General features: G+C 37.4%; 1 protein-coding gene across 1 annotated transcript; it reads right to left on the reverse strand.

Moving 5' to 3' along the window:
• Positions 1–11145: 11145 nt before the first annotated feature.
• LOC138879066 (uncharacterized) lies at positions 11146–11547 on the reverse strand. The gene has a single exon (XM_070158640.1). It carries the CDS (start codon positions 11545–11547, stop codon positions 11146–11148), a length of 402 nt encoding a protein of 133 aa, XP_070014741.1.
• Positions 11548–11766: the final 219 nt, after the last annotated feature.

Genomic DNA, 11766 nt, shown 5'->3' on the forward strand with positions numbered 1-11766 from the left:
TGACCATGGACGACCTATACTCACCCCCTACTACTCTCACGTGCTTGATACCTGAAGTTTTAAGGCCAGACTTCAAGGGTCTTTGCCTAGACCTTCATTGATTCGAGATTTTCAGCCATCTCCGGCCTTGCTCCGGCATGTCTTAGCCTCCTGAGCCTGATTCCGACCTTATCGACTCCAGATCTGATCTTGTTTCTTCCGAGCCTTTCTCATTTCTAGGGTTCTCAGAAACCCTAGCCTATTCGAGGTTCTTTTTTGTTTATTTGTTTAGATCTGTGCTTGATCTGTGCCATATTTGATGTTTTATGCATTTTCCCCAAATTTCCTTTTTCAAATCTTTTGATTTCAAACTAGGGTTTCGGAGTCTGTTTGTAATGTTTTGTTTGATTCATCTGCTTATCATCTCTAAGTTCGATTGGTGTTGAAAACCTAATTTTTGGAGATTTGTTTGAGTTTCTGAGTCTATCTGTTTGATCTACTTTGTTTACACCAGATTAGTATTGAAAACCCTAATTTTTTGGGGTTTTATTTGAGATTCTGAGACTGTTTATTTGTTTCATTTGCTTATCGCCTCTAAACTCTACTGATTTCGAAAACCTAGTTCTTTGGGGTCTGTTTGAGTTCTTGAGTTTGTTTGTGCAACTCGCCTGTTTGAAATCGCTCCGTCTGATTCCTTTACTTCATCATCTCGTTTTCTTTATGTGATTCCTTTGTTCTGAGTTCTTGCTATTTGTCAAACTCGACTATGTTTTCAGAAAGGTTTTCACATGACTTTTGCATGCTTCTGATCTTTTCTCTATTACTAAGCTAATGAAATTTGACCTACGTGACTATCACGCTATTACTGTATGCTGTTTCTTCTTGCCATAGCTTGGCCTCACATGTCTATTACTTGTGCACTTCATTTATATACTGAGTCTCTTCTGTGATTGATTTTCAAACTCGTGATTGATTTTCAAAACTTTTCCTTATGAAATTCTGATTTTTTACTCGCCCGTTAAGGGTTAATATATTCTCTCTCTTTGTTTGGCCTTACCAGATCCTTTCCAAAAATAAGTACATTCCTGTATTTAGACTTAATCCCTTACTATATGGTTTTACTGCTCCTTTTATGGTAACAATCATTCTGCTTACAAATTGATCTTCTTTCCTTATATTAATCATGTTAGTGTCCGTTTGAGCAGTAATCCCTTGATTAAAGGGGAATACCTGTGTTAATTGATTCTGACTGTGTTTATTTCCATGTTTGTGTTGAAACCTTATTTGTTACCTTATTCTCTACTCGTTTTCAAAACTATAAATACATGTACCTCTTCTCTTTCAAAAAAAAACAAGTTCGAACACACAACATAAGTCACCATTTCTTCTCTCAAATACACTTAGGTTTTCTAAAAAAGCATTCGAGTTTTCTCTGAACTCATAAGCTCTCTTCCCTGATTGTGTTTTGGCTGCAAGTATCCTGCTTTTCTTTGTGCTTACTTTTCTGCAACTGGTATGTCTCTTCTTGTTTAAATTCTGCCCTCTCTCTTATGTGTTTATGCTTTAGTCTTTTCTTTATTTATTTTACTGCTTTCTGGAAGCTTGTTATTCCTGCTCCTATATGAATCCCCATCCCTGAACCCTTTGTCTGCTGAGTTATGGTTCAGAAAACATGACAACCCTTGACATTGTTGTTCATGTATATGGACTGGACTCCCTGAGTCCTAAACTCTTCCAATTCCCATTCCTTTTCCCCCTTATATGTATTCTGAGCTTGAGACCTTGGTCTGGCAGTGTCCTAATCACTGCCCAGACCATAGTCTGACCTTCAACAGGTCTGTGCTCTTATTTGTTGGCTGAACAGGCTTGGTTAGGGGTGTGCCAGCCTACCTCGTGGCTAGGCATAACCACCAGCCTGCCATGGTATTCCCCAACCCCCTCTCTTGCACTTACACTCATTCTTGGAACCTAAGTTTTGCTTTGGGATCCATGATCTCCCTCTGAACTTGGACACCTGAAGGCTGGCTCTTCCACACTGCACTGTGACTCTTTCTAATTAACATCTTGGGTGTAAGCACTGCCTGGAGTTCCTGAAACTCCTTGGATCTCTGAAACATCCTAGATAAGAGAAGGCTTTGGAAATCTGGATCTCGGAAGTGGTTCAATCTCATATTGTTAGATACTAAGTCTTAATTAGGCTGCTCGGATGTAGCTGTAATTTCTGATGTATTTTTAATTTCTGTCTTATTTTTTACTGGTCTGTAATAATTTGTATAAACTCATGGGATTTTAGTGAAAAGGAGAGGGGGTTACTTTTCATGCACAAAAGGGTAGAAATCATGTCTATACGTTTAATTTCTACACTACGCAATTTCATACGTAGAGACCATGCATATAGGATTTAACTTCTAAACTTTCTGCAACTATGCATATAGATATCGTGCTCATAGGGGTTTACATTTCTGCACATAATGATACCATTAGGCAAACTGTAGGCTTAATTATAAAGTTGCATATAGATACCATGTTTGTAAGACTCCCATTAAAAAATGTTAAAATCAGTTAACTTATAGAAATCATGCCTATAGGAACTTCGAGTCGGAACTGTCTCATTTGTTCAAAACAACACCCATCGTTTAAATTAATATATACTTTGGTAAAACTGGCAGTCTTCTGTGATTTTCTTAACCTCGTAAGTTCACAAATATTTTCTAAACCAAACTGGCATTTTCTGAAACTCACTTTTTTCTGATAAGGTTCGTGAAACTCTTTTTTTTTTCAACTAGTCTGCATGTCTTCTAAAACTCCTTTCTTTTCTTTTAAATCTTTTTCAAAACAGTACATTCTTTTTCTGAAACTCATTTCACTCTGATAAAAAACTGGTAACTCTTCATAACCAGTTCGCTTTTCGAAATCGTTAGTTCTATCCAACACATAGCTGAAAGTAGACTAGTCCTTAAGAACTGCATTCGAGCGAGCCTAATGCGGACTTCCTGTCTAAAAGTATGCGTTGAACCTGTTCGCTTATCGCTTTAATTTTTAAAGACCAAACCAGTACATGCAAGACATGCTAAACTCTATGGCTTGTCTCACTTAAGGAGGTTTACTTGAGCCAGCCTTGCTTATCTGCTTCCCCTTTTACTTGCATTATGTGTTTTGATTGACGCCTAGTGTTTTGTCCTTTGAAAGCCCTCAAAAGGCCCCAAATCCCTTTCCCTTTAGGATTAGTAGTCCTAAATACCTCCGGGACTGATAGGATTGGGACGAGTACTAGCATGCAATAAGTAACGAAACTTTCCGTGCTTTAATACCTTAACAGGGTGGGATGGGTAGAATATGGATATGATGACCGGTGCATTAATATCACGTGCGACCCCTCTTCTGAGGAGTGATTACTGGATATTGCATTGATGTGATCCATATTATTTGTAAACCTAGGACCCCTCTCCCCTTTACTTGTTATTTTTTAAGTTTTCTTTTAAATTAATTTTCCAAACTCTTTACTCCTTCAACTCTTAAACTTGTTTGCAAAACTATGTGAAAAATCCTTTTCTTTCCTACTTGTCTGCTTAAAGTCACAATTGTAGCATGGCCGGGAACCACACCAGTGGATCTTGAGGGGTGCCTAACACCTTCCACTCGAGATAATTTCTAGCCCTTACCCAACCTCTGGTTTTTCCAACTCAAACCGTTCTTAAAGTGTCCTAATGCACTATAATCATTAGGTGGCAACTATTCAAAATTCCAAAACCCAATTCTCGAAAGGGAATAGAGTTGTCCTCCCAATGTGGTATACCCGATTTCGACTCTTAGAAAAAGGGGCCGTCGACAGCATGGCGACTCTGCTGGGGACTCTTTAGGCTTTTACCATTGCATGTTGCTTGTGAGTTTACTATCTCATTAATTGCTTTATTTACTGTCTTTTATTCTTTCACTACGAAACTGACTTGGCTCTTCATGTCTTTTCTTTCCTCTAACTACTTTCCTTTACTGCTTTATTTCAATGCTGTTGTAATTACTGCAATTATTGTAATCATTTATCTTATGAACGTGGAAATACATGTCAATTTGTTTCATTCTTGTAAATTGCATATTCAACATCATATTCCACTCGTGCCAAACAAATACCATAGCAACGCTTATAATGAGTGGTTGCGCTCTTCCAATATTATCACCCTTTAAATTTGGCAAAGGTGTATTTGCGGTAAAACCATTCGATCAGCGGTGCAGTCGATGGTTCCGTGCCTTTCCCCCTTGAGTTGTCCGCTCAAGGGTACCGGTCTAATACCCCAACAGGAACCTTACTCTGTTTAATTGTGCATGCATCATGGTCAAACCTAGCCGAGTCAGTTATGTTGTCCGCATAATGACTCATTAAGATAACCTTGTCCAAAGTCCATCGGGTTTCTCTGAAACCCAAACGGACACCTACATGTTCTGTGCATTTATTTGGAGAACTAAATGCTTGTTATGCTGATTATTGGTATTAAATAGTCGAGTCCGGTGGGGGTGAGGTCTTAACCCTTTTGTTTTGCAGAAAATGAATGACAAAGTTCCTGACTTTGGTATGGTAAACATACCTTCACTCTTGCAGACTTGGTGGAGAAACCTCCCATCGAGCAACCAAATCAACGAATGGAAAGAGAGAGTCACCAAGGCTAGTGAGAAGCTAGAATACCTGGAGTATAGCTTGCTGGAATTGGAAGGGAAAGTGAGGAAAAGAGTCATCGACTGTCAAAATGCTGAGGAAGGCAAAGGAGAACGTTTGGCGATAGCATTTTTACTGGAAAATCTGCGCGAGCTGGAGGACTTGATCAACGAGAACATTCAACCTGAGGAAGGTCCTTCTGGGACCAAGTAGTTAAGAGTCTTTCATTTTGCTTTAATGATGTAATAAGGCCAATGACCACTAGTGACATTTTACTTTCGGTTATTTAGTGTAGTTTTGGATTCGTCTTATTTTTATCAATAAAATGAGGCATTTAGCATTATAAGTTCTCCAAATTAATTTTTCGCTAGGCCTACCTCGGGCACAACGAGGCACCCAAATTAGGATGCAATTTATATTCTTGCACAATGTGTTTAAATACTGCAACAGTTTTCCTCATAATTCGCGCTAACTTGTTACCTTTTTTGTTTTTCTTTTATTTTTATTCCCCTCCCCAAAGGTTAGTTCGTGCATTCTGGCACCATCATCATACAATACGAGATCCAAGGGCCCTCCACCTCCTCCTCCTCCGAGTCCTATCCGGAACAAGAACAAAAGTAGAATGGAAGATTTAAGCGCCAGAATTGAAAGAATTGAGATTCCTCAGGGTACCCCGATCTCTAAGGAAACTGCTGCCCAACTTGAGCAGAAATTATTGAAGTTTCGAGAAGAACTGGACCAAGTTCAGAACTTGGCAAATTTATCATTCTCCCTTACCACTCCTGATGTCAACTTTCCAAATGCTCAAAATCCCGCACCTCCACAGAACACCCCACAACCACATATGCAACTCACTCATGCTCAACACTGCAACACATGCCACACTCCAAACAACACTCCACTACTCATTCCTGAACTACTAAACACCACAAATGACCACCAACACAACACTCCCATCTATGTAGATATTGTACCTCACTACACTTAACCAATCTCAAGTGCACTTGAGTCTGATGACAAGGACTCTCTTATCAGAAACTTGGTAGAAGAACTCAAGAAGTTGACCAGCCGAGCCCAGGGCCCGGAAAGCTTCAGGGTAGCAAGGCTAAACAAAAGCACCATGCATCACAATTTTACTTTTTATTAGCTGATTTTATTTCCGCATTGTCTTTAATTTTGAAAAGAGCTCTGATATTCAAAACAATTATTAATTCAATCGAAGCATTTCAGTTTATTATATATCTCGCTCTTATTATTTTTTCTATCATTCACTTTATTTTACACATCATTACTATTACTCGCCTTGACGATGAACTAACAATTGTGACTTGCAACGAGACAACGCAACAAATAGATATAGATTCAGAAAAGGATGATATACCAGAAGAGGTCGTCAGAGAGATTGAGAATCTTGAGAATAGACCTAAGTCTAACTTTGACGAAACTGAGGTCGTTAATCCGGGAGATACAGAGAATGTCAAAGAAACGCGCATCAGTGTTCACCTGTCACCATCAAAAAAGAAAGAGTACACGGAATTCCTAAAGGAGTATGAAGACATATTCACCTGGTCGTATAATGATATGACTGGTCTCAGTACATCCATTGTAGCTCACAAACTGCCAACAGATCCAACATGTCCGCCGGTAAAGCAGAAGCTCAGGAAATTCAAACCCGACATGAGTTTGAAAATCAAAGAAGAGGTTACCAAGCAAGTCAAAGCCAAGGTTCTCAGGGTAGTAGAGTATCCGACATAGTTAGCCAACATCGTGCCAGTGCCAAAAAAGGATGGGAAAGTTAGAGTTTGTGTTGACTATCGGGATCTTAACCGAGCCAATCCTAAAGATGACTTCCCCTTGCCGAACATACACATTCTAATTGACAACTGCGCCAAACATGAGTTACAGTCTTTCATTTATTGTTTTGCTGGGCATCATCAGATATGGATGGATGAGGAAGATGCAGAGAAATCGGCTCTCATCACGCCATGGGGAATGTACTATTACAAAATGATGCCATTCAGTTTGAAGAATGCTGGTGCCACCTACATGAGAGCCATGACTACCATATTTCATGATATGATACACAAGGAGATCGATGTATATATGGATGGCATCATCATCAAATCCAAGAAAGCTAGGGATCACATGGAAGACCTAAGAAAGTTCTTCAACAGACTGAGGAGGTACAATCTGAAACTGAATCCCGCCAAATGTGCATTCGGGGTTCCTGCTGGTAAATTAGTGGGTTTCATCGTGAGTCGTCGAGGAATAGAATTAGCCTAATGTTATAACCCATAAAGTCCTAATTGATCGTAGACTTGGCTAGCTTTTTAGTAGAGATGTACATTACGGGCAAGCTTATGGTACGACCAGGGGATGCATATGAATTCTTTGTGAGAGTGAGCGATTTTTGTTCAATTGTGTGATGTCCTTAATTTATGTGCAAAGTCATATTTGAATGTGTAGACTATTTCTATATCCACTCTCTTTTTTGTAGTAAGGGCACATGATCTTATAACGGATTGGTAATGTTGTGAACTTCTCTTGTTGGGTGAGTGCGCGAGTTGATGGTTCTTAGTGGTAACGAGTTGGCTATTGAGGTAGGGTGGTTGTGGATAGGTTGAACTAAATTGTGTATACTTAGGCATGTTTAAAATGGGAAGAATGTAAATTTCGTATGTTCATTCTTGATTGCTAATATCGACCATAGTCAAAAGGTAAAGTATATGGTTGAAAATGAATTATTCCTCCCTAGTTGAGATGTATGTTTTGGGATGTAATTTATAGTTCTATTGCCCGAGAACGAGCAAGAGTCTAAGTGTGAGATGTTGATATTTGGCTTAAGGATGTATATTTATATGCATATTGCCTTGAATTTTACTCGTATTTCATAGTTTTGGATGTGTAATTTAATAATTTTTGCTAATTTACGATATTTTTATGTGTAAGAATCATCCGGAGGCAATGCGGGACAAAGGTGCGAGATTTGAAGCAAAAAGGGATGAAATGAAAAAAAGGCCAGAGAGTAGCGCCCAAGCTAGCGTGAGGCACTATCTGTGGCACAAAAATAAGATTTTAAAATTTTCCAGCACCAAGGCTAGCACCCCACGTTACCCTGGGCGCGCTGATGATGAGAATTTTTCCTACCTCAACCGGGACAAGATTATTTTGACCCAAGATACTCCCAACTCGTATAAAAGCAAGCCTAAATATATTTTTGGGGGAAGACGCCATTTTGAGATAAAAATACACACAAAAAAAAACTCGGGAGCAAGGATTCTAAGTTTTTCTTCATCTTTCTTAGTATTTTCAACTATTCAACAATTGTGAAAATTATTTTGATTTTATCATGAGTGGCTAATACCTATAAGTTTCGGGGTTGTGATTTTTCCATGAATATTGTTGTTTGACGTTGACTTAACCTTGATTATAATTTGCCAATATATGATTGTCTCTTCAATTCTTTGATTAATTGCTTAATTGTCTGGACAACAGTTAGGTTCTATTTACTATCTATACTATGCATGAGAAAGCTATGTCTAGATTAGAGAAGAATTAAAGAGGGCATGATCTTAACTCTGAGTGGGGGCAGATTTATGGTTAGGATAGGAATATACGTAGTTACTATGCTCAATTGAATATCATAATCTAAATGCATTCTTAATAGATTGATTCCATAGGAATATATGCGTTAATCTATTTTGAATATGCAAGTAATAATTCGGGAGAATACTACGAGAGCAATTATTCGATTAATTAGCAACCATAAGTGAATTGTATGAATAGGAGAGTTAATTAGAATGCAATAGGATTATCGAATCGATTACAACCCTGGAATATTCATCTCTACTGAAGACACAATAATTATTTTCTACTTGATTAATTAGTTATTTGTTACATCCATTGCTTAATGTAATCACATTTTTAAACTCTGATTGACTCGAGTGAATAACAATCTTGGTGAAATTAGTGGGTAATTAATACAAATTTATGTGGGTTCGACACTCGACTTATCATTTTATTAGTTTTACGACCATGTATAGATACACGTGCGTTTGGGAGCAACACTATATAAGGGCATTCTTTTCTTATAAAAACGTATACGTTACATGCCCTTGTAACTAAAATTATGAACGTGAAGCAGATAATAGGAAACGTATACGTTACCTTCTGAGAGTTAGACAAATTGCTAGAAGCAGATGATGAATTTTTGGAATGAGAAGGGTTATTGAAATTGTTCCATTTACGTTTTTGCAGTATTTAAGTGTCTAGGATCATTTTGTCCTTTTCTGTATTATTTAGTTTCTGTTATAAAATAACGATTGTAAAGTAAATAAATTAAAGACAAGTATAGAGAGAAACTGATATATTATTCAACTTTCAAACTCATGTACATAATGAACTGAAATCACCTCTATTTATAGAAGAAATGAAGTTGCTGTGTAAGCTGCTATGTAAGCTGCTACTGCAAGCTGCTGTGTAAGCTGCTTATAATCTTCTTCCGAGGGTAATGTTTATCCATAACGGAGTACCGAAAGGATAAGCTCATTGTACCAGGTATGGATAATCTTCTACCGAGGGTAATATTTATCCATAACGCAGTACCGAAAGGATAAGCTTACTATACTAGGTAAGGATAATCTCCTACCGGTAGTAATATTTATCTACAACGGAGTACTGAAAGGATAAGCTTATTGTACTAGGTATGGATAATCTTTCACTGGGGGTAATATTTATCCATAACGGAGTATCGAAAGGATATGCTTCTTCAGGAGGCTTATTTTCAATAGAGTACTAAATAGATAAACATATTTACGGTGGAGTCCCATATGGATAAGCTTCTTCAGGATGCTTATTTACAACGGAGTACCAAATAAATATCCATAATATAATATATTTATAACACTCCCCCTTGGATGTTTTAAATATAATGTGCCTCATTAAAACCTTACTAGGAAAATTCTCATGGGAAAAAAAGTTCTACTGAAGGACAAAGAGTACATATTTTTAGTAATACGCATTGCTAGGTGCCTCATTAAAAACCTTATAAGGAAAATCCTGTGGGAAAAAAACTTTAGTAAGGAAAAACGAGTACATCACGTATTTTACTCCCCCTAATGAAAACTTTGTTTCAAATATTTGAGTCTTCGCATTCCAATCTTGTATATCATCTTCTCAAAAGTTGAAGTTGGCAAAGATTTAGTGAATAAATCTGCTAGATTATCACTTGAACAGATTTGTTGCACATCAATGTCACCATTTTTCTGAAGATCATGTGTGTAGAATAATTTTTGGTGAAATGTGTTTCATTCTATCTCCTTTTATAAATCCTCCCTTCAATTGGGCTATGCATGCAACATTGTCTTCGTATAAAATTATGGGTTTTTTCTCACATTTCAAACCACATATTTCTCGAATAAAATGAATTATTGATCTCAACCATACACATTCCCTACTTGCTTCATGAATAGCTATTATCTCGGCATGATTTGAAGAAGTAGCAACAATAGATTGCTTTGTGGATCGCCATGATATGACAGTACCTCCATATGTAAACATGTACCCGGTTTGAGATCGAGCTTTATGGGGATCAGATAAATAACCTGCATCTGTATAACCAACAAGATTTGCACTATCTTTGTTAGTATAAAGCAAACCTATATCAAGAGTTCCCTTTAAATATCGCAATATATGCTTAATTCCGTTCCAATCTCTCTGTGTAGGAGAAGAACTATATCTTGTTAGTAAATTAACAGAAAATGCTATGTCAGGCCTTGTAGCATTAGCAAGATACATTAGTGCACCAATTGCACTTAGATAAGGTACTTCAGGACTAAGGAGTTCCTCATCCCCTTCTGGAGGTCAGAACAAATCCTTATTCACTTTAAGTGATCGAACAACCATTGGTGTACTCAATGAGTACGCTTTGTTCGTGTAAAAGCGTTTTAAGACCATTTCTGTATAGGCAGATTGATGGATAAAGATCTCGTCTGCTAAATGTTCAATTTGCAAACCAAGACAAAGTTTTGTCTTTCCTAGATCTTTCATCGCAAATTCATTTTTAAGATATTCAATTGCCTTTTGGAGCTCTTCTAGAGTTCCAACAAGATGTATGTCATCAACATAAATTGCAATTATACAAATTCTGATGCCATTTTCTTTATACAAATACATGGACAAATAACATCATTTATGTAACCTTCTTTCAGCAAATGTTCACTAAGGCGATTATACCACATGCGCCCAGATTGCTTTAAACCGTACAAAGATCTTTGTAATCTGATTGAATACATTTCCTGAGATTTTGAATTTGTTTCAGGCATTTTCATATAAATTTCATTATTAAGTGAACCGTATAGATAAGCTATAACTATATCAATTAGATATATTTCAAGCTTTTCATGTAGTGCTAAATTGATGAGATATCGAAATGTTATGGCATCCATAACAGGTGAATATGGTTCATCAAAATCGACTCCAGGTCATTGTGAGAATCCTTGTGCAACAAGGCGAGCTTTCTATCTTTCAACTTCATTTTTATCATTCCTTTTTCTCACAAAAACCCATTTATGACCAACTGGCTTTATACCAGTAAGTGTTTGGACTACTGGTCCAAAGACCTCTCTTTTAGCAAGTGACTTCAATTCCGATCGAATTGCCTCTTGCCATTTTGGCCGATCAGATATTTGTCGACATTCTTCGACAGATCGGGATTCAAGATCCTCACTATCTTCCATAATATTTAGTACAACATTATATGCAAAAATATTATCCACCACTATTTCAGATCGATTTAAATTAATCCCATCACCAGTAGAACTTATTAAAAGTTCCTCACTCACTTGAGTCTCGGGTTCATTGATTTCTTCAGGAATCTCAGAACTAATCAGATCTTTGGTCTCTTCAGGAGATCCCTTCATAGTATCGTTTTGATCATTTGCCGATTTTCTTTTTCTAGGATTTCGATCCTTAGAACCAAAAGGCCTACCACGCTTCAGGCGTGCTTTGGATTCACTAGCTCTCATGCTAATAGATGGTCCGGGTGGGACATCAATTCGGATATGCACATTCTCTGCAGGGATATGTAACTTAGTTATCCTTTTCAAATCAGTAAATGCGTCTGGTATTTGATTTGCTAT

This window comes from Nicotiana sylvestris, chromosome 10 (assembly GCF_000393655.2).
Source record: "Nicotiana sylvestris chromosome 10, ASM39365v2, whole genome shotgun sequence".
NCBI lineage: Eukaryota > Viridiplantae > Streptophyta > Magnoliopsida > Solanales > Solanaceae > Nicotiana > Nicotiana sylvestris.